Genomic DNA, 23,344 nt, shown 5'->3' with positions numbered 1-23,344 from the left:
CTCTGAAGATATTTTACTTTATCCTAAGTTAAAGTATTGTAAGTTTAATCAAATTTATAGAGAAAAATATCCGCATTTAAAAAATTAAATAAGTAAATTATAAAACTATATATTTATAATATTCTAATTATTCTTTGTTTGATATTGAAAATATTATGACTTTTCTTGTAAATTCGATCAAATATAAAACAGTTTGAGTTATAATAAATAAAAATATACTCGTAGTGGGAAGCCTGTCCACACTACTTGACAATTGAGTGCTTTGGCATGACGTCGCGGAACAGATCTCCTAATATTTTGAGCGTGGCGGCATCAACCTCTCGCTCGCCCGAGTGGACGGGAGAGTTCCAGTTGGGATGCCCAGACGCGCGGGTGGGTGCCATGCGGCGACAACGGTCGCGAACTAGTCGCACGGCGATACGTGGGCCCCTCCACGAGCACCCCCTGGCCCCACGGCCGGCAGGCCCACCCACCACGATCCGCCACGCCGCTCGGGCCGGCGGATCCAAACAAGAAAACGGCAGCCCCCCACCCACCCAGCTCTGCTCGCTCCCTGGCCTGGCGTCCGTAAACCCCACCCAAACCCCCCTCCACTGCGCTGCTCCGGCCAGCCTGTCCCCTCGCCGTCACGAGCCGGGCAGCCGGAGCGGGGAGCCACGCGCGAGGAAGGAGGGCCGCGGATCGGGATCTCGCGCCGCCCCTTCGCCGCCGGCACTGCTGCATTGCGCGGGGGAGGAGGAGGAGGAGATGTGGCGGCTGAAGATCGCGGACGGGGGCCGGGACCCCTGGCTGCGCACGAAGAACGGCTACGTCGGCCGCCAGGTCTGGGAGTTCGACGCCGCCGCCGAGCCCGACCCCGCCGTCGACGCCGCGCGCCGGGCCTTCGTCGAGCGGAGGCACGACCTCAAGCACAGCGCCGACCTCCTCATGCGCCTGCAGGTGCGTAACCGATGGCCCGCTACCACTAGCAATGGCTGCGATCCGCGCCGGCCGTCGTTGGGGCCGCCTCCGCGCTCGCGCGGCTGCGGCTGGCTGCCGCGGCCGCGTGCATGTCGCCGTCTCGACCCGTGTCACCCGTCGACCGGCGGCCAATCGGGCGAGCGGTGTCGTGGTGTGGTGGGGCTCCGCCGTGCGTTTGGGCGCTGGGCGCTGTTTGGTTGCGTCTAGCACAAGTAGCATAAAAATTTTGACCAACAATTAGGGGTACTAAATAAAGTCAATTTACAAAACTAACTCCACAACATTGCTCTACTTCGCGAGACGAACCTAATGATTCGACCGCACGATTAGAGGATGGTTACTGTAGCATCACTGTGGTCAATTATCGATTAATTACTGTCATTAGATTCGTCGTGAAAAGGTTTTGCAAATAAATTTCGTTTAGTACTCCTGAGATCTCTTTCTCGGGAATTGTGCTATGCTATAGAAAATCAAACACGGCCTTGACTAGAAAAGGCTGCGGAGATTGCGTTGGCAGATTCTCTTGGGGCTGACGGGACAGTACGTATCCCTTAACTTCCGCTAGCTTTCAATGCGGTGCGTAGACTTGTGTTCTTGGGATTATCGATGATTTTAATGCGGTATGTGTGCCAGGACGGGTTCTTGCAGCTTGCAGGTTGCAGACAAGTATCATTGCCTTCATGTCTCAGTCGGGGGAGTGCTCCTTTTAGCTAACTTTACATTGGGTACCTTTTAAATGTGTGGCGTTGTTCAGTTTGCAATTTGCAACCATATGTAACGTCACACATCACATGGTTGTATGGAGGGCGCTTGCTCGGATTTGTTTCTTTTACTTACAGAAACCTTTCACCACCCTTGGTAATATTCCTGTACCATGCAAAATGACTAAAAAAGGAGCGCTGAGGGTTTTGAATTATGTAATTGAGTCTGCGTTCAGTGTTCCCTGTAAACATAGAAGACATGCTTTCTTCTGATGTTTCTCTTTTGTTCCACTTCCCTGTAGAGTGTAGACATATAACATTTGTTCTATTTGACTCACTGCAGTTAAATGTTCTACAGTATCAGCTTTGCTTGGTCTCTTTACTGCAGCTACCTTTTTCAGTGTCTCCATGAAAATATTAGTACTATGTGAAAGGGTTAACATGGAGCATTGCTTTGTCAATTAATTCAGTCTGCACTCAGGTTTTCTGTAATCTTAAGAAATGTTCTCTTCTGCAGTCCCTTTTCAGTGATCCACTTCCCTGTAAATTTGAAACATATCTTCTCTTTTACATACTGCAGTTCGCTAAAGAAAATCCTCTTAACCTGGACCTTCCAGCAATCAAGCTGGATGAGCATGAAGATGTTACGGAGGAAGCCGTAGCAACTACTTTGAAAAGGGCAATCAGCCGTTGTTCTACTCTCCAGGCACATGATGGACACTGGCCTGGGGACTATGGTGGCCCTATGTTCCTTATGCCAGGCTTGGTACTTCCTTGAACTCTGCCACGATATGTTGAACTTTCTTACACACTCGGATATGCATTTCTACAAATAAAATGCATTTAATCTTGCCATATGGTTAGGAGCATCTATTCTTCTTTCTCACTTGCTGAGTCTCTATTTCTATGTGAGCACCAATTTCTTTTAAGACTGAATGCGATTGCCAATTTGGTTACCTCCTAAAATAGGAACAGGCAAACATCTCATTTTAGATTATGAGGAAAAATATGTTTCATGTTTTTTGGTCTATATGAAAGCTAATAATTGCGTATTATCCTTCACCCAGATCATTGCATTGTATGTGACTGGAGCACTAAACACTGTCTTGTCATCAGAACACCAGAAAGAGATCCGCCGATATCTTTATAATCATCAGGCAAGGATTCATTTCTAAATCTGTTAACCCTGTGGCGGCTAAATGTAATCTGCTAATTTTTACCAATGCAAGTGTAGAATGAAGATGGCGGCTGGGGCTTGCATATAGAGGGTCCAAGCACCATGTTTGGCTCAGCACTGACATATGTTATTTTGAGATTGCTTGGAGAGGGACCGGATAGTGGAGATGGAGCCATGGAGAAAGGTCGAAACTGGATTTTAGACCATGGTGGAGCAACATTTATAACATCATGGGGAAAGTTTTGGCTCTCGGTAGTGTATTTACTCTTATTTATTTATTTATTTATGAGCTGCCTCCATCTTCTTGGATCCGTATAATTCCTTCTAATTCCCTGGCTTATTTAAGGTAATTGGTGTGTTTGAATGGTCTGGTAACAACCCAGTGCCACCAGAAGTATGGCTGCTACCATATATCCTGCCATTTCATCCAGGTCTGCTTTCTTTTTATACATGTATGTAACTCCAGTGTTTTATAGGTGTATATGTATACATTCTATCACTAAGAGGTAGTTGATACTGTTTGCTAGAGTCCAGGGGTACTTCAATCCAAAAGGTTGTATACACTGCAAACAGTCAATCCAAAAGATTTCACAAAAAATTATTTGACCAGAATTGAATAGTACAATGACCATAGATCTTATATCATAATTCTTTTCATTTGTAAATCGGCCATTTTTCATTTTTAATAGGTTGAATTACTTTGCATTGCCGCATTCTGAACAGTAGTCTATTTTTGGTTGTTATGTTGTCTCTTGCTGATTCTCTATTACGGGTTACAATGTCTTGCAGGGAGGATGTGGTGTCATTGCCGAATGGTGTATTTGCCAATGTGTTACATTTACGGGAAGAGGTTTGTCGGCCGAATCACGCCACTTGTGTTGGAATTAAGAAAGGAACTCTACAAAGACCCTTACAGCGAGATTGATTGGGACAAGGCCCGCAATCAATGTGCTAAGGTTTGTTAACTTTATGCTTAACCCTTCTTATAGGAATTGATACATATGGGCCAATTTGTGGCACAAGTTCATTGCATGAGGTGCCATGAAGTTGTCTACTAGTCCCCAAGTTGATCTTGTGAGGCCAAGGTTGTCCTTACTTGTTCAGAAATCCCACTGCCAAAAGAGTATGTTTTGCTGCTGACAAAACCTCGTGGTAACCATGCAAGTGCTAAATAATACTTTATCAGCAATCTCTCTGGCAGACTGTGGCTTTGATTCGTACTCATAACTCAGTATTAAATATATAAGCTGTCAAGAAGCTTAAAAAAGTTTATTTTTTCTCTCGGAAGAGATTTCTTTCCATGTATTCTCATAACTGGAAGACTCTTCTGCAATTCTTGCTGGAGTAAATACTCCTTAGTCCCTCTGTTTACTTTGAGTAGTAAAATCAAACTTCACAGTTATTTGTAAACTGTGAGCATGTATTACTTACTCCATTCTTTTACAATGCGTATTTGATTTCATTCGGACAAGGCTTTGACCAATATTACTATACTAATATTTAATTTCTATGGTACAACAGCATAATCATAAGTTTTTTAATACAAAATTTAGTGATATCAATTTTGTGTCACAAAAAATTATTTATTACTAGAATATTTTTTTCGAAGGCTTAACAAAACAAAATAAGTCTTATAATTTCAAATGGAGGGAGAACGACTTATCACCACCAATGGGCCAAGTGATCTAGATCTGTAGTAAGTTTAGGATCCATCTTTCACAGTTTCACACAAATTTGTGTTGAAGTCCCTTTTGTCCATAGCAATCATTAATTGGCAAGTGATGTGCTATTTGAAAAGTTGCTTACTTACGGAAGCTTATATGGACTTTTATGTTTGTCTTCCTTTGTCTGTGAGAAGTCCGTATGATTGTTCTGTCTGAAAGAGTTTTTATATCCTTGTGCTGCAGGAAGATCTATACTATCCACACCCATTTGTTCAAGATGTCTTATGGGCTACACTCCATAAATTTGTTGAACCAGTTATGTTGCATTGGCCTGGGAGCAAATTGAGAGAAAAAGCTTTGGAAACTGTCATGGAGCATGTTCACTATGAAGATGAGAACACTCGGTACATTTGCATTGGTCCTGTAAACAAGGTAAATTGAGGACTATGATTGATCGTTGAATCAATACAATGATACGCAGCTCTCCTGCGTGTTCGAGAAAAATTTGATCGTTGAACCTTTACAAAAGAAAGTGGAGTCTTCTTTTGTCCTATTCTTACTGCGAGCATCAGAGGAACTTTGTTGCATCACAAGGCAATGTGCTGGCAACTTTAGTATAATTTTTTTATTTTTGCTCTCCAATTAGAAGAAAAGCTGAGGCACTTGCGATTTCAGTGCTTCCTTTAACTTTCAGCTTTTAGTATTCTGCAAAGTACTTGTGATGTATTTGGTGAAACATGTATTCTGCCAAGTACTTGTGATGTTGCTAATAGTATCCAGTACGTGCAATCTACAGTCCTTTGGAACAGCATAGGATTATGCCAAACAAGATACTACTTGAATAAGCATTAAATTTCATATTGTGGAACTTCTTTTCTTTCTCTTTCATTTCCAACATTTTTGTAATGTTAACAAAATCAGAATCCTTCTGTTAGTGCCTTGATGTATGAGTTGGATTCCTCAGCCATGAGCATAGTGTATTTCTGACTCTGTCTGCCACTTCTATTGACTTAATTGACTTCTGCAAATTTGATGATGTGCTCATAGTTTATGAAATGTTTCAGCAGTGTATACCTTCAATATTGGATTAGTATAACATTTCTTGATTATTTCTTGATGTTGTTCAACTGATCACTGCAAGAAATCGTATGCAGGTATTAAATATGCTTGCTTGCTGGATTGAAGATCCAAACTCAGAGGCATTCAAGCTCCACATTCCGCGAGTCTATGATTACTTGTGGCTTGCTGAAGATGGCATGAAGATGCAGGTGATTATTGCTTGTTTTGTGCCCCATTTCCTTTTACCTCATTAACTTTCCATTAGGTAGCTACCGCAGCAGCAAACTTGTCAACATAAAATACTTAACTGTCTCTTAATGGGATTGACAAATTGTTTTGGTATCTTCAATCCGGTCGAATCTTTCCACTGTAGGGTTATAATGGCAGCCAGCTTTGGGATACAGCTTTCACAGTTCAAGCCATTGTGGCTACCAACCTTATTGAAGAGTTTGGTCCCACCCTTAAACTAGCACACGACTACATTAAGAATTCACAGGTACACTCAACATGCATTTTCATCCATATGGTTCAACATCAGATCCATTTACAGTACTGATAAGGCTATTTATTATGAAAGGTTCGTGACGACTGCCCTGGAAATCTGGATGACTGGTACCGCCACACATCTAAAGGTGCATGGCCATTCTCTACTGCTGATCATGGTTGGCCTATATCAGACTGCACTGCAGAGGGACTGAAGGTCAGTTAGATCATCAGAAATACCAATAAGAAAATACTTTATAAGTTTGAATTTTTTCCCTTTTGAGATCTACATTTTTCTTTATTCTTTCAGCATCTCAAGTTTTTCACTGTTGCCAAACTATATGGGTATTTTTAGCTCTCACTTGTGATGAGGCTTAGTTTTGTTCCTTATCATATATGTTCCAGTATCTTGTCATAATTATTTGACTTAAGTATCTAATGTTTTGTTTTCCTTTACTCCAGGCCTCATTATTGTTATCAAAGATATCTCCTGAAATTGTTGGTGAATCGCTGGAAGATAATAGATTTTATGATGCTGTCAGCTGTCTGATGTCTTACATGGTAAGTACCTTTGATTTTTTTTACTCTTAATTGTTGCTGTTGAATGAGTTTTTTATGAAATAGTCAATGTGAACTTGTAAAAAATGTTTATTTTATGGAAAACAAGACTCCTTGAAAGGGAAGCAGCGCCTTGTATCTTGTTTAAATATCATATCGAACACTAAAATCAAACTATGGTTTTAGCAGTTTCTCTTTGATTCCATTGTTTTATGTATCTGTGATTTGAATTAGTCACATGCATTTTTCTGTTGGAGGGACCATGTATCATAAGTTTGTGTTAACCTTTACAGAATGATAATGGTGGTTTTGCGACATATGAGCTCACAAGGTCTTATGCCTGGCTGGAGGTAGGTGCTAACCATTTTGGGTCACCGTACTCTCATCTGAAATGGAAAGTTAACCTAGTAACTGGAATCATATAGTTCCAATTGCCAATTTAATCAGAACACTAGTAAATTTCTTAGTTATTTCAGTTTGCCATTGAATAAAATACAGGTTAATAAGACATTTCATTTGGAAAGTAGAATATTCATCGTTCATCGAATCTTCACGTTTCATCTATATTGACATTCTTTCTTAAATTATTCAGCTTATTAATCCTGCTGAGACCTTTGGGGACATTGTGATTGATTACCCGTAAGATGCAATAACTTTTCTTGTGCTTATTTTTATGTTTAAAACAAACTGGAAAAAATATAATACTCGTTTGGCAGGTATGTTGAATGTACATCAGCAGCGATTCAGGCCCTGACATCATTCAGAAAGCTCTACCCTGGGCACCGCAGGAAAGAGGTTGACTACTGTATCAGCAAAGCTGCTAGTTTCATCGAGAGTATTCAGAAAAGCGACGGCTCATGGTCAGTATTTAACAGAAATTGTATATTATTCTATAAGGTGCCTCCAAATAGCTCTACATTGTTCTCTACTTGATCCAATGTTTCCCAACAGGTATGGCTCTTGGGCTGTTTGTTTCACCTACGGCACTTGGTTCGGTGTGAAGGGATTAGTTGCTGCTGGTAGGACATTTGAGAACAGTCCTGCAATCAGAAAGGCGTGTGAATTTCTGTTATCAAAAGAGCTTCCTTCCGGTGGTTGGGGAGAAAGCTATTTGTCGTCTCAAGACCAAGTAAATTCACTTCTAGCAGTTTCTTTAGAATTTAACAGCACTTGACCATTACCAGTATCCTGGATATACTTGCAATTCTGCTTGCTGCATTATGTATGTCAATTCCAAATTTCGTCATCTGTGTACTATACTAAAGATTTTAGTGCGACCTGGTCTTGGATTTGAATATTTAATGTACCATAATTACGTAATTAATCATCATTGGACACTAAGCCCAGATAAAACCTGTTTAATATTTGCACATTATTTATCTGAATTGTTCGGCACAAGTAGCAGTTGATAATTCTTGCCCTTGCCTTCTTGGAATGCTTAACCTGCTAGTGAGTAAAAAACAATGGGGTGCAGTGATAATTCTTGCCTTCTTGGAAATTGGAAAGACCTTTGCACTAAACATCTTTTAACTTGCACTCGTTCAGGTTTACACCAATCTCAAAGGCAAGCGAGCTCATGCAGTGAACACTGGTTGGGCCATGCTGTCACTGATTGGTGCAGGACAGGTCTGCATTGTTTTGTTTAGCTTGTGGCTTTTGATACTCTGATACAATTTGCACATTCCGAATGGTACGTAAATCTTAAATCTCATCCATACAGGCTGAGAGAGATCCAACACCTCTACACCGAGCAGCGAGGGTTTTGATCAACTTGCAATCAGAAGACGGAGAATTTCCTCAGCAAGTAAGTTACAATCGATCTACAGAAATACTAACACTGATGCATCGTTCCATCTCATATGCCATCAATATGAAACTTTGCTCAAGGTGCAAAATGGTTGGAATATTCTAGATATATATGTTGCTGGTGTCCTGATTGGCAGCTTATAATCTCCTCTCTTTTTTTTGGATACGTGAACATCAGATTGTTCGAGGTATCTTAAATTTTGTTTACTGACCAGGATAAAACGCTGTTTGCATGGATCTCAGTTATTCCTTTCAACCCACTATTGATTACTTCCTTTCTTAGACGCTGAATAACTTTTTGCTGAAAATAATGCAGGAGATCATTGGAGTCTTCAACAAGAACTGCATGATCAGTTACTCCCAGTACAGGAACATCTTCCCAATTTGGGCTCTGGGAGAGTACCGGTGCCGAGTCCTGGGCGCTGGCAAGCAGTAGTGCCCCACTGAATGGTTCTGTGTTGTCGCTCTACCTTGCCACGCGGAGGACTGTCTTGCTGGCTAGCTACTTGCTTGAATGGGAGGTCTGTCTCGTGAATCAGCTTCGGTGAGTTTAGTAGTTCGAATAATTAGCTACGTTACGTTTAGGGGCTGCCTTCCTAATCCTAATAATGTATATTCAATGTGGTTAATAATGTAGCTAGATTCAGGTCAGTTGATAGGTTCTGTTGCTCCGTACCTGGAGTTGCACGGTGGACACTTTTTAGGCAAGTCTGGACACAGTTCTTGCAATATCCTGAGCAATGTTGGGAGAAGCAGAAGCAGTCCAATCCCTAAAAACATACATGAAAGCTTATTTATGTGCGTCCCAAGTCCCATCATGCACGGGGGATCTCTGTCAGAGCACAGGGCGAGCCGTCAGCGCCGTCCCGTCCTCGTCATGGCGCTAGCCTCCTGGGGTCGCGCGGGAAGAGCGACGTCTTCCTGATGTTGCCGAGGCCGCAGAAGAGCATCACCACCCGCTCCAGCCCGACGACGAACCCTCCGTGCGGCGGCGCGCCGGACCGGAACGAGTCGATGTAGGCGGCGATGGTGCGGACGTCGATGCCCCGCGCCTCCGCCTGCGCCACCAGGAGCTCGGGGGCGTGCACCCTCTGCGCCCCGGAGATGATCTCCTCGCCGCGGACGAAGACGTCGAAGGAGCAGCTGTAGCGCGGGTCGTCGGAGCAGGGCATGGTGTAGAACGGCCTCGCCGCCGACGGGTACCGGCAGAGCATGTAGAACTCCGTGTCGTACCTGTTGAAAACACACGCCCAAATCAGTCTCTCATTCTACCCAGAATCCCAGATCAAGCACGCAACGCTGAATCTCTGGCAGGGCTCCAGGGAGGCTCACTTGTCTCGAACAAGCTCACCCAGCTTCTTCTCGGCTTACGTGTTGAGGTCTCCCATGGGGTCCACGTGGACCCCGGCTTCCTGCAGCATTCGGATGCCTTGGTCGTAGTCGAGGCGCAGCGTCGTCTCCAAGTACTGCAAGCATCAGCACGACGATCGATTAGAATCCGAAATCGATCCCGTCTCAGACTGGATCCGACAGCATGATGCGAAGCTTGCCTTCAACGGTTTGAAGGGGTACTGCCTCTGGATGGCCTCCAGCTCCCTGGCGCAGTTCTTGTTCAGGTGATCAAACATGGCGACGAACAGCCTGTCAACGACCTCGCACACCTGCCACAAGAAAGAGAAGAACAATGTGCTCATGTGTCTATGGAGCCAAACCATTCGACTGTGGAGACGACGAGCCCTCACCTCGGAGTAGTGGTCCCGGAGCACCATCTCGACGTCGAGGCCGACGAACTCGCAGAGGTGGCGGTGGGTGTCGGAGCCCTCGGCCCTGAACACGGGGCCGACCTCGAACACGCGCTCGAACCCGCCGCACACAGCCATCTGCTTGTGCAGCTGCGGCGACTGCGCCAGGCACGCCGGCTGCCCGTTGTAGTCCAGCTTGAACACCGCCGCGCCGCCCTCGCTCGACCCGCCGATCAGCTTCGGCGTGTGGATGCCCACGAACCCTTCCGACAGCGGCATCTGCCTGAAGATTGCACGCCGTTTGCAAACACTCACCAGTGGTGTCAGAATTACACCTCTTTTTTATGTGTTCTTCAGATTTTGTGACGAAAGATTAGGATTGGACTCCATGTTTTTGACCCATGAAATGGCAAGAACTTACGTTTTCGACTTGGCACTGGACGCGGAAGATGGCCTGGTTGGCGGCGGTGCGGAGGTCGATCACCCGGTAGTCCAGCCGCCTGTCCTGCCCGACATGAACGAGCTGCTCCCCTGCCTGCGTGAATACATGTGGCATGCATGCTTTTGCAGTGAATCCATTGTGCACATAGTAGAGAATTTGAAAGGTTACCAAGGATTGTGCAATGTCGATGCGTGTGAGCTGCAAAACCAGGAGCTTACGGCTTTGGCTCTTGCGACGTCTTCCTCGCTCCGCGCGGCGTCCTCGACGCTGATCGGGAGGTTGGAGACGGCCCTGCTGATGCAGTGGAGCTTCTCCACTTGGATCTCCACGAGCTGTTGTTCAACACGGGCGACGGGCAGACGTGAGATCGGCGGCGCAAGAAACAGAGACGCCAATCGAGATGGGTCAAAACGTCGAGCACCTGGTGGGTGGTGCCGCGGACGGGCTCCCGGGGCAGCGACACGACGCCGGCCACGTCCACCACGGACTCCCGGCGCAGCCCGGCCGCGAACCGCGCCGTCCCGCCGCCGGCCACCACGCACTGCACGGTGGCCGCCCCCTGCCGCAGCACCAGGAACACCACGCGCCGCGCACGCGCACGGCGCGGCCGGCCGCGGCAGCCGGCTCGAGCGACGCCACGTCCGCCCAGGCGTACCCCGCGTACAGCTGCCGCAGCGCCCCCATGGTGGCCGCGTCGCCGTAGTCGTCCCCCTCCCCGCGGTGCTCGTCACCGGAAGCCATGGATCGTGGGCTGCGCCCCGGCGGCGGAGTCTTTTGTTCTGGAAGCTTGGTGGAAGCTGCTGCGCGCCTGCGCTTGCGGGTGTTAGTTATAGTGCGAGTTGTTGCCTGCCCACGCCGGGGCCCGGCGGCTGGCAGCAGTGAGCTGGGGGAGGCTGCGCTCGCTGGTAGTTGTAGTGGCGCCGCCGCTGTTGTCTTTTTCCCATGGTCCTTGACCTTTTCGCAAAACTGCCGCTGCTTCTTTCCCCCGCCTCGCTCCCAGCCCGGCAAGTTGTCTTAGATAAGAGCAGGCTCTACTAGTTTTAGTCCGTTGTTTCTTCTCTGTTCAACGGCACGCCTTTGTTCCTGCCGGGCCTAAACTTGGCGTTAGGTCTGTAAAAAAAATTTCTCTCCTACTTAATACAATGATGCGCAGCTCTTCTGCATATTAGAGGAAAAAAAAGTTGGATCACGATTAAGAATGGCGATACAATTTGGTGTGTTTTGATGGCAATTCACTTGTAGGGTGTATTTTATAAGAATACCCTACCGGGATTTCACTTGCTCGATCCGAGCCACACGGGACTGATCGGACGCCTAAAAACAACCTAGAAATTGGATCCCAATCCAAATTTGGGGCTGTTTTGACGGGAACTTCACTAGTATGGTGTACTTTGCAGAAGTACCTGCGTCGGTTTTCGTTTCGCCAATCTGAGCGACAAATGATCAGACGTTCAAAGACGGGGCCCAGTTGGATCGCGATTAACCATCGCGATCGGATTGGATGTGTTTTTGTAAATAAAGATCTGGAGCAGGAAGATTTTTTTAAAACATCCCTGGGCAGTTTGTCACCCTCTGGCCCCAGGCGAAGCCGGGGGCCGCGGCGGAGGAATGGGAGGATGGATCATGGATGGGCGGCGGGGGCTCCTGGAGGGTGGAGGTTGATAGGTTGTGTCGCAGGGGAAGGTGGCGATCAGGAGGACATTCACAGGAGGCGAGGCTCGCGGGCTACGCGGGAGGTGGCGGCACGGGCAGCAAGGATGACGGGCAGCCGGCGCGTCGCCCGTGTGCTGTTGGCTAGGTGAATCGGTGATCAACATCGAATACAAGGGTTCCATTCATGGCATTGAGAATTTGGCATCAGAACAAAATCGTCCATGGTCACTTTGCTGAAGCAATCAAGTTGCATAAACAGAATCACAAGTACGGATTATTCAAGCACATAGCTACTGGCAATAATCCCAGGAATTCTCATGGCAACGAGGCTCAAATCTGGATCAGCTCGAGCCTCAGTTTTGTGCGGCCTTTATTTTTTTTTTCAGAATCAGAACACCATAACAATCCAAAATTCAGAGTTTCAGACATCAGAAACCAAGTCCGCTTCCTCGCAACCGGACAATGGAGGCACCAACCGAAGGAAGCGTCAGTGCATCAGGTCATAGTGGGAAGAGGAGTCGTCGAACAAGGACGGTTTCGGGAGCTGGACCTCATGAGTTGTTGGGATGGCGCTGCCACTGCCCAGGGGATCGAGAGCCTGAAACCGCGCATGAAGATCAAGCGCTGTGCCGTCTTGCCAGAGCCCTTGTGATGAAGCTTGCATCACTGCGTTGGAGGTGCTGGCGAGGGTGCTCAGGCCAGGGTGCGGCTGAGTGGTCGGGTGGTTGTTGCCAGCACCAGCTGAATTGTTTGACAGAAGAGAGAGAGCACGCTGAAGATCCGGGTTTCCATTTGAATCGGAGATGGCCGCAGAAGCTTCAACGCCTAAAAAGAGGTAAAAGGTAGGATATTGTTATGCTCATCAATATTCGAAATTCTCGACTTTTTGAACTGGCTTATTTAGGATAAAATAATTGCAACGTATGTAAGTGCAACTATATGAAAGATAAGAGTGCATTAGTCCTCTCATTAATAGCAAATGGCATAGTTGGGCCAGGGTTTTTCATATAGACGATATATTCCTACCAAAATCAATGATGATTAGACCATTCAACATGATAAAATCAATCAATCAGTTAAGTCTTCCCTGGAAAGACACAAAGCATATTGGCTATGTGGATGACATTAGTTGGCTACTTACTGATTTCCCCAACGTACGAGAAAAGGGAAAACATTTTGGTGGTTGCAGTCTATGTTGGAACATACCTAATTTTGGAACCAACCATGAGTGCAATCTATTTCACAACATGCCAAATTTTGGAACCAACCATGCTATAGACCACATACTGACCTACCTTACACACAGAACACTACAACTGCCCCAGGTTGCACATTATTTAGTGGTCTGAAAACGTTGGCTTGGCGTGCTGGTTTAGGTGGCAACCACTGATGGCGAAAATTATGTAAACTGGATTAATTTTATATGAGACTGCAGATCCTTGCTGATTCAACACTTGCAAAACACAAATGATACACTAGTGCATTCAAGCCTAGAGCAAAAGGTGCAATCATATTGCAAGAAGCAAGTAAAAAGACAAGAATAAGAATATAAGATTACTTAGGATGTTGCTAAAAATGGTAGGTGACGGTCATTTCATGACTACGAAAAAATCATGGGGAAACAAATGTGGCCTAGCAATCAAGTTCTGATACCACCCCTTGCAAAGAAAGGTTCTCATATTGCAAATTTAGAAACCTGCCATATACTAGTGTGCGCAAACTTATGAACAATATGAAATGACACAGGTAATGTCAGAACTCATAAAACTTCATGTCAGGCTGTCGTAAATTATGTTAGCTAACAACTTTGTAGCTTCAAAGCAGTAATGCACTAACGCACAGATAGAACAATCATTCAAAAGATAAATTATATGAAAGGTTCCTATAATAATCATGGATGCGCATGCGCCTATCTATGAATTTTCATGTTTAGGAATTTTAAGGAAAATACTTTTAATGCATGTGAAAGACCAATTCTTATTAATATTGTATCAGTTCACAATGGTGGAAAAACTACCTTGATTGAGGACCTTTGCACTGGTTCCTTTGAAACCCATGAACCCATCAAAATCTTGATGGCCACCATGTGGCATAATGTTGTTCCATACCTGCTGACTTGATAAATGCAAGGCATCAATACCAGCAGCTCTTGCTGGCTTTAACCAAGGGGCTTTAGTTTCTGCAAATTTGAAGGCTCCTCCTGGGTTATCCCATGAAGAACTTGCACAGCTTCTCATTTGACCATAAGGGGCTTGACCAAAATGAAGAGTTGTCTGTTGCCTTGCATCTGTTAAGAAGGTAACAACAATCTCAGCACTAAAACAGATTCAGCAAGAGAACAAATATTTGATTATTATTAACGTTAAAGCTGGTTTACTTTTGTCCTAAGTCAAACTTTTTCAACTTTGACCAAGTTTATAGTAAAATATATTAACATCTACGATACCAAATAAATGCACTAAGTACCAAATAAATGCACTAAGTAGATATATTTCATGGTGGATTTAATGAAATTGATTTGATGTGGATGTTGGGTGCGTTTTGCTATAAACTTGGTCAAGTTAAATAAGTTTGACTTAGGACAAAAGTAAAACGAATTACATTTTAGAACGGATGTAGTGGCGAAAATATAGTGGACTCATCAAGCACTGTTAGATTTGATTCCATACTCCACTCAGATACTTAAAGGCTTCCTAGTGTCTCCAAACTAGAAAAGATCAATTTATTTGTAAAATTATGCAATATAACTTTTCCTAGTGAAGTATGATGTGGAAACATAACTGTATAGCGAGATGGCATCGGGACAGATAAGTTCAATCATTTCTTGGATATCTAAATTGAAAAGAACAGAGCATATCCTCAATAAAACAAATGCAACTTTATTGATACCTCCTTTGTTCCATCTATCGAAATCATCACAAACAGCACTTCTTAAGATGGAGTTCATACATTACCGGTAGTGCCAGGGTCATCATGCCATCTAATATCATAGTAAGAAAAATCATGACACCGAGTTCTTAATAAACAAGGCAAACTTCAGACACAAAGTATATTTGACATCTCAAAAGTCAAAAATCATGACACCGAGTTTTTACGCCTACCCCAACTTGCTTGGGACAAAAGGCCATGTTGTTGTTGTTGTTTGTATTCCTTAGTTTTTACGCCATTTAATTGTGACTGTGCGTGAAAGGAAAGATTCTTAAACATAATAATTGGTTAAAGAAAAACAGTGATTAATGCACTGGTTTCACAAAACCACAAGGCAACCAAACACTTATCAGTACCATAGAACATTGCAGAGAGCCTTGATGAACCAAAAGAAATTGCTTCAGGCTGTGGCTTCCGTCTGCGGGCATTGTGATCATTGAGACGCCTGCGGCAGCTTCGTTTTTTCTGGTCGAAGAGATCTAAACCATGGAACCTGCAGGCATTGGAGAGCCAACATAGTACAACATGTTTCCTTAGTAAAGGATGCCAAGGCAAGGGATTCAAGCAAACAAACAGAAAGCATGCATTTTTTCAACACAAATGGATGCTCAGTTTACAAGCTAATGCGACTCACCGGCTACACTGTTGGCAAAACCGCCGCTCCACACCAGCAACAACCACCTTGGGAGCCTTAGAGTGAGCTTCACAGACTTTGTGCTTTCGATGGTAATCTTTAGCAGAAGAGAGATCAATCTTGCAACCTTCAACCTGACAGTAGGTGTTCTGTGCGTTTTGTGCTGCCTTTGCCTTCTTCACCAAAGCAGGAGTCACTGCACTTGTATCCGACGGAGAACTCTTGACACTCTGCCCTCCACAGACGTCTTCAAAATAGGTTCTCTTGCCAAGTTTCAGGCTAAGCACTGGCTCTCCACTACTTACGGCTATCACTGATGATGGGGAGGTTCTGGCATCATAAACCTTTCCCAAAACAGTGTTCTTGTCAGACACTCTGGCAGGTGCAAAATTGAGCTCCATGTTCTTCCCCGTCTTGGGTGAAGAATCAATCGACGCGGATATGGAGCTCTTAGATGAGCCATACCCCATCTCCGAGTTGGAAGAGAAAGTACCACAGGAAGAATGCACTGATCCATGCCTTGTGACCTCAGTGGCTGAAAACTTGGCCTCAGCCTGAGTCGCGATCGCCTTAGCGCTCTCGCTTCCACTTGTGCCTATCAGCGGCAAATTCTCCCAGTCCCACAACACAGAACCCTTCTGGTTCCAGTCCATCCCAAATGAACTCATTCCAGAATCGTAAATCCCAGTGCTGCTCCTCCTATCTGTATCCCAAAGCACCTACCTCTGAAGCAACAAAATGGAAGGGCAAACCAGGTTAAAAACAGAAAGGATTCGCATAGAGAGTTGCAGAAATTCGACAGATTTGCAGTAATATATTTGAGCACTCAACTATGCATCATTAAATTTACAAACAAGTACGCAAGGTGCTATCAGCAGATGCAGATGCCATGTACCAGAGAGCAGTTAGAACTTTTACTAGAGGGATCGTCAATCATGGCAAGAACAGCAGCGCCATCATTCTAGCGCCAAGAAAGGCAAAAACACAAGTACGCCAATCAAGGTGCATCAGAAAGACCAAGTACTCACCACTTCCTCGCTCCCAGAAAAAGGAGCGGGCGAGAGATTCCTCCCACTCAATCCGCAGCACCGCGCTGGACGGCAGCCATGGAGCTCCAATGAACTGGAGGAGCAAGAAGCTCAGCGTCGCCCACGAGAGCACAAGCTTGGCCTCAGCTGGCTCACCCTCATCCCTGGCTTGCTGAGATCTATATCCTATTCGTCTTCTTCTCCCCTCAGCCTGGACACCACAGTGCCGTCAAGTCGTCAACCACTCCAGTGCTGGACCCTACACACCATGACAACCACCTCCCCAGTTTCACCCCCTCCCATCTTCCGGGTCCCGACCTGCTCCTAGGCTAGGGGGTGAAGGAGCAAGAATCTCACCTCCTTTTCCGATGATGGAGAATGAAGAATCTGTGTCTTGCTGAAAATTCTTGCGCATCAACTGTGCAAGGGCAGTGGGGAAGGGGAACCACTGAACCAGGGCCTAAAAAAACCAAAAAGACGAGGAAGGAAAGCGAACAGACCCAACTCTCGCCCTGTTCATGGGTTGGTTTTCCCAATAATCGATCGACCCAGGTGCACCCGAGATGTGACCAGCCTTTTATTTCGGTGCCAATTCCCTCAATGCCATTAAAATTTTAGCTAATTTCTTGATTGACATTGATTCCACATGTCATAGACAAAAAAATTCTTTCAATACCATTTAATGACATTCAAAAAATTGACGAAATTTTAAATAGCATTCAGAGAATTAACTCTTTATCAACATCCATCTCTCTCTCCAGTCTCCACCCCACCTGCGTGGCTGGTCCGGGAGAGGGAGTGGCAGTGAGTGGATGGCTGCCTCCTCCGCAACAACCAATGCACATGTCTGCCTCTGACACCCCCAGCACAGCAGGGCTCACCAACGGTGACTGCTACTGCTGCGGCCCTGCGGGCTGCACCAACCCCAACTGCCACCGCCCAATGATCTTCCAGTTCCAGTTGCTCCTACGGCGGGCGTCCACCACGCCGGCGCTGCCCAGTGCCCAGTACTACAGCAAGCCACACGAAGGGAGAGGCCTTTTGTGGCGGATTGCCAGGATTCTGATGGCAAAGCTCTTGTTGCTACATTTGGAACGACTGGACAATCGACAATGGCTGGCCGGCCTCTCTGAACCGCAGTGGCACACGGCTCCAGCCTCAAGGGAAAGAGCGGTGAGCATGAAAAGGATCAACAAAAGTAGTGGCGCTTTTTACGTGGTGGTGCTTGCTTGGTTTGGTATACACTCTGGATGCGGCGACAGTGACCTGGACTGGAAATGGTGGTGTGCCGGTGCCAGTTCGTCAGCGTGCTCCTGATCGCCGTCGCACTTGCTCAATGATCTCGTGGTAATTCTGGGGATGTTGCAGCTCTTGCTAGGTGCTGTGCGATTTCAGCACAGGTTTGGATCAAACTGACCTCTGATGTGTCATGTCAGTACAAATTTGGCTCGAACTCGTGGCGTCGCCATCCAAGCACAATCACAAACGGGGTAAGGACGTCGACATCGAAAACGACCGGAAACAAAACATATAACCACAGGGACAGATTGCTGATAATTGTCTCTCTCTCGCAATGAATCCAGAATCTGAAAGGACAGCAACCAACGCCAACCGGATTCAGACCACCAGACCACCCCCCTCGTCTCCATCAACAGAGCTGATCAACGTTTTATCCTCCAAAATATACAGCAATCCAAGCTATCATCAGCATTCGATTTTAGCCGTGTTGGATAAGGGGGATTTCTTCAGGTACTTTCTGTATATGTAAATATGCATGTATGGTATATTTGGGGTAAATTTGTACCAAGTTTTAGAAATGAGATTTGAACCCCCCCCCCCCCCCCCCACACACACACACACACACACTTGAGCAGCTCGTTAGGTCTCGAGTCTGGACTGAACAGGAAAAATTGCTGGCTCTTAGGATCTACTGTGTGTACTTGGAATCTGGGCAAAATAGTGTCATGAGTCCACTTGAGCATGTACTGCAAGTTGATCTATTGGCGTCTCAGATGCTCATGTGGTCCTGCATTTATTTTTATTTTACTATCTTATATGAGTATGATTCCACAATCAGCAACTGCAGCAAGTTGTAACCTTGGACAGTATAAATCTTTTTTTTTCAATAGGATAGCATAAATCCTAGTTGTTTGCATCATCTGGTCAATCAGAGGGCCACACTAACTCAGATCCAAACCTGACTCTGACCTGGTAGTCCTTGGCGGTCCCGTTGCCCATTTGAGTGATCAGATCACACTTCACTGAACAAGAATGCAGAAGAAAACATGTGGATCACACTTCACTGAGCAAGAATGCAGAAAAAAACATGTGTAAACTGTGAAGATTAGAAGAGAATGCCCTCCGCGAAGCATTTGGTTTGATGCTGAAGCAGAACCAAACCTTTCAGGCCATGAGCGCAAAGCATGGTCCCTCAAGGTGACGCATGATGGAAGATGGATCGCAGGTGCAACAGGAAAGTCTGAACCTGTCACGCTTGCAAAGGTTGGCAGCGCCATCACATTTCTGGGAGCAAATGGCTGGGTCAATGCCTCATTCCCATCACAAATGGTGCTGATGGATCAAATCTAACCTAACAATAATCCAAGCATGGATGGAACCGCTGTCTGCAATTTTTTTCCTTCAGAAGAGAAGGAAAAAGGTTAAACAAAAAAGGTTCCTACATGAATGATACTGACAACAGACATCAAATACCCTCAAGCTGTCAGATTGTTTATGCTTTTATGCTCATCTCCAGCAAAATAAGCATTTATGAGAATGACAGGCATAGCTGGAGAAGCACAAGCAGGAGCATCAAGAGGAAGTTGCTTCCAAGCCGCTGCAGACGCAATGAGAAGGCGGAGTCGACCTCAATCATGATACCAAATCTGCATGTCCCAGTGCTGGGGTCTTGGCCAGTTGTTGTCGCAAGGCCTTGAAACCCACAGGCGACATCATCTTGGTCATTCTTCTGGTAGTAGTTGTTGAATGCATATGAGACGTTGCCACCTAAGTTCAGCATCCCGCACGAAGTCTTGTAACCAAGGCTGGTGCAGTCTGCCATGGAACACGCATAGCCCACATTGTCTGCGAGATTCGGATTGTTGAGGCTCACCGAAGGCTTCAGTACACACCACTTTCTTTCGAGGTACTTCATGCCCTTTGCTTTCACAAGGCCGCCTGAATTTGCTGTCCCGAAATTCAGTTGGTATTTTGGCAGGCCGTCATAAGTAAAGATACCCCAGTGCCGCTCAAAATTTCCTGGTTGGATGCTCTTCTCGTCCTCATCAATTAGACTGAACAAGTAAGCATCAACAGGTCCAGGCCGCATCGGCGTTCCTCGACCAGAGGCAATATGAGTCATGAAGCCTTGGTTGAAGCGCTGAGCCATCTGAGGATTAGCATTCCTGTCCCCATCAGTAGGCCATCCGATCTCCCCAACAATGACTGGGAGGTTTCCATAGCCATTCTTTTTCAGAGCCCATATAAGTGTGTCATGGTTCGCATCGAACATGTTTGTGTAAGTAATGGAACCATCAACAATGGGTGACGAGGCCCCCTCAAAGAAGGCATAATCCATAGGGAAGTTTGGATCAATGTAGAGGCTTATGAAAGGGTATATGTTGACAGTAAAAGCTCCACCATTGTCGCTGAGCAATTTTACAATAGCGATCATCAGATCATGAATATCCGTGCGGAAGTCCCCATCAGAAGGCTTGGTGGTTGGTGATGCATAGACATCGGCATTCAGAGGGCATGTGACTTTAACTTGATTGCCCAAACCAGCCTTTATAAGTGCACTTTGTATGTTTCTGATGGCAGGATAAGTGGTTTGCAGAAAGCTTCCATTGTATGTCTCCAAAAACGGCTCATTCCCAACTGCAACGTACCTAACAGTGAAATAGGACAAATAAAAAGGTGAGACCACATCATGCAGATGGTTGACTGAGTTAACAGCAAGAACACATCATTCCAGAATGGTCAATGGAATTGGTTGCGGGATTCAGAACATGAAGCAAAGTACTATCTTGCATAGACTATCTTTCATTTGCAACATGCGGTGCAAGCAGAAGTGTCATCACATGCACGCAAGTAGCTCAGATAGCTAGTTCAGAAAAATATGTTACTGGTACAGCATTTTTGTAAATTGCAAGGGAGTGCTTAACAATCAAGGTAGACTCTTCCCTCATGCAACAAAGAGGTTGAAATAGCTTACACGAACAAGATGTGTACATGAAAATTTTATACAGAAGATATGAAAAGATTGATAGTTGTATGTTTTCCGTAAAAACTGGAAAAGAGAGTATCAATTAAATAGCTTATGGATTCTGTTAGTCGATTCATGAATCTGAGTTTGTGAATGCCATTGGTATTATTCTATCTAAGCTATCAGCTATTGTTGGAAGGCAAAAAAGGAAGTGCCCATTGTGCCTGTTACATGTGATACTTCCATGGCGTACTTTTGCTTTTAAAGAGCTTTGCTTGCAAGCAGTGGTGCCATTAAGGATCAAGGCAGGGAGAAGTGGTCAAGTGGCCAATTTAATAAGACATGGTGCATGTACAAAATATGCTGATTATTCAAAACTTGCGGAAAGACGAATGTAGGGCACCGCGTAGATTATAATCAGTCGGATTTTGAAGTAATAATAAATAAGAAATAATGCTTCACAATGCAGTATATAATGTGATAGTGCTTTGCAATGCAGTATTAACATTAGTTCTGATGTTTTACTGGTACTTTTCCAGGCACATGCCATTTAGCAGTTTTGTATTTTTTTTAAAAAAACTTGAAATTTTGATACGTGGAATAATGGATCACATGTGAACAATGTTAATACTCCCAAAACAGAGAGAATCGCTACAGTTGAGGTATGGATAGTTTTTTTGTAGAGTGAGTACAGATGTACATGATTTTTAGTGCAGCCAAGCAACACCTTGCTGCAATGCTCGTGAAAACTTTAGACATTTCAGATTTCCATATAACAAGTTAACAACTAAGCATACCTTGCAAACTTAACAAAATTATCAGTAAAGTATATTCTTCAAAACGGCACAGGCATTGACCTAGTGATGTGAAACATAAAGCTCCCAATTTGCGAATGAAACAAACACGCTGACCATTTCTCACATACAAACAATGACATGCTCCGATGCACCCAGGCAAGCATGCAAAGTAATAGATGGGCAGCTTAAAATGTCAGCCGTTTCATGTCCAAACTACAGCATGCAGACAATTTTACTAAAAGTGCGATGAAAAATGGCAACCGTTGTCGTGTACGGAGATGATGAGTTACTAGTTTCCAAGTCAAACATTTAACCAGCTATGAGCTTAAATCAATTGCCACCCTAGATCATTAGCACAAAAATGGCAAGCGTTTGTCGTGTGCGGAGATGAAGAGTTACTACTTTCCATGTCAAACATTTAACCAGCTATGAGCTTCAATCATAAATCACTTGCCACCAATCAACACAAAGCAACGGAAGCATGAAAATCATCCTATCTCCTTAGAGTCACAGTGTTCCCGCTAGATCATTAGGACTGAAATTTCAGAGCGATTTGAAGAGCAGCAACCGTAATCAGAAGATGCAGAGACACAGAAGCAAATACCTGATGTTGACGCCGTCATTGAGGTAGCTGGAGACGTTCGTGTCGACCCACTTCTCGGCAGACTTCATGTTGGTGGCCATCGTCAGCAGCATGTCGTTGGGGATGCCGACCATCACTTCCAGCCCGCTCTTCTTGAGGGCGTTCATGGTGCCCTCCTCGGCGTCGAACAGCTTCACCTTCTGGAACCGGTTGTCCTTGAGCATCCGCACCACCGTGTCCGGCGGCAGCGGGTGGCTCGTCTGCGTGCCCCAGTTCGCTCCTATCGCGCCGACGCCTGCCGATGCGAAGCACAGCCAAGAAACCAGCGCCACGGCCACCGCCGCCGCTCCATGGCCGGACCCGGAACCCATCGATGGATTATTCCGGCTCCAAATCTTAGGGCGGTTTTGGTGGATTGCTCTGCTTTGCACCAAGAATCCCAAGCTCAGATCTTGGAAACGAAGAGATAAAGAGGAAATCTTGGAAATCGGCGAGGGCAAGCCTCTGACAATGGTTTCAGAAATCCAACTCTTGAGCTCTCAAAGCCTTAAAAAAAGTTGAAATCTTCGCTGGAAAGAAATGGAAGGGGCAAGAGCTCCTCCCGAGGGGCGGCCAGAGTTTCCCCCAGCGCCACGAGAATTTTGTGACCTATAAAGCTCCAAAAGCTCAAATCTTCGGGAATAAATGAAGTCCAGCCAAACTCCACCTAGAGAATACGTACAGTGGACCATGAGAGGGGATTTCCCGTGATAGCAAAATGCAGATGTTCACATGATAAACACCTCAGGGGAGCATTGATGGCATGCAAGCCCCCAGCCCGAGGCCCCAGGTGTGAGTATAAATTGGCTGAGAAGGACAGCAAAAGGCAGGTAGATAGCAATAAAGAACACTGCTAAAGATTGCTCAAAACAAGCAGAGGCGATAA

At 45.4% G+C, this 23,344-nt stretch overlaps 3 protein-coding genes and 1 pseudogene across 5 annotated transcripts; 1 reads left to right on the top strand and 3 right to left on the bottom strand.

Annotated features, from left to right (window-relative positions):
• Window positions 1-381: 381 nt before the first annotated feature.
• Window positions 382-9,201, top strand: LOC120654621 (cycloartenol synthase-like). The gene is made up of 18 exons (XM_039932199.1): window positions 382-939; window positions 2,242-2,427; window positions 2,729-2,818; window positions 2,896-3,090; window positions 3,185-3,269; window positions 3,628-3,794; window positions 4,746-4,934; window positions 5,657-5,770; window positions 5,935-6,057; window positions 6,139-6,261; window positions 6,507-6,605; window positions 6,896-6,952; window positions 7,195-7,241; window positions 7,319-7,462; window positions 7,554-7,731; window positions 8,148-8,228; window positions 8,323-8,406; window positions 8,725-9,201. Exons 1-18 carry the CDS (start codon window positions 382-384, stop codon window positions 8,842-8,844), a joined length of 2,640 nt encoding a protein of 879 aa, XP_039788133.1. The 3' UTR covers window positions 8,845-9,201.
• Window positions 9,047-11,608, bottom strand: LOC120654624 (annotated as a pseudogene).
• An 866-nt stretch (window positions 11,609-12,474) lies between these two features.
• LOC120654620 (squamosa promoter-binding-like protein 3) lies at window positions 12,475-17,384 on the bottom strand. Of its 3 annotated transcripts, none has more exons than XM_039932195.1 (6): window positions 17,193-17,341; window positions 16,836-17,094; window positions 15,808-16,532; window positions 15,524-15,666; window positions 14,263-14,532; window positions 12,619-13,070 (listed from the first exon to the last, which is right to left on the bottom strand). In XM_039932195.1, the coding sequence occupies exons 3-6, from the start codon at window positions 16,473-16,475 to the stop codon at window positions 12,733-12,735; spliced, it is 1,419 nt and encodes a 472-aa protein (XP_039788129.1). In that variant the 5' UTR covers window positions 16,476-16,532; window positions 16,836-17,094; window positions 17,193-17,341; the 3' UTR covers window positions 12,619-12,732. The 3 variants fall into 3 exon arrangements, with proteins under 3 accessions (XP_039788131.1, XP_039788129.1, XP_039788130.1); XM_039932196.1 differs by having other exon boundaries at window positions 16,836-17,046; window positions 17,193-17,331; XM_039932197.1 differs by having other exon boundaries at window positions 12,475-13,070; window positions 15,530-15,666; window positions 16,836-17,384.
• Window positions 17,385-19,315: 1,931 nt separating this feature from the next.
• LOC120654619 (glucan endo-1,3-beta-glucosidase 6-like) lies at window positions 19,316-23,284 on the bottom strand. The gene is made up of 2 exons (XM_039932194.1): window positions 22,441-23,284; window positions 19,316-20,722 (listed from the first exon to the last, which is right to left on the bottom strand). Exons 1-2 carry the CDS (start codon window positions 22,788-22,790, stop codon window positions 19,603-19,605), a joined length of 1,470 nt encoding a protein of 489 aa, XP_039788128.1. The 5' UTR covers window positions 22,791-23,284; the 3' UTR covers window positions 19,316-19,602.
• Window positions 23,285-23,344: the final 60 nt, after the last annotated feature.

The sequence above is a fragment of the Panicum virgatum genome, chromosome 1N (genome assembly GCF_016808335.1).
Source record: "Panicum virgatum strain AP13 chromosome 1N, P.virgatum_v5, whole genome shotgun sequence".
NCBI classification, from domain to species: domain Eukaryota; kingdom Viridiplantae; phylum Streptophyta; class Magnoliopsida; order Poales; family Poaceae; genus Panicum; species Panicum virgatum.
Note: the sequence above shows the minus strand (reverse complement) of the source record. Positions and strands in the feature narration are given on the sequence as shown.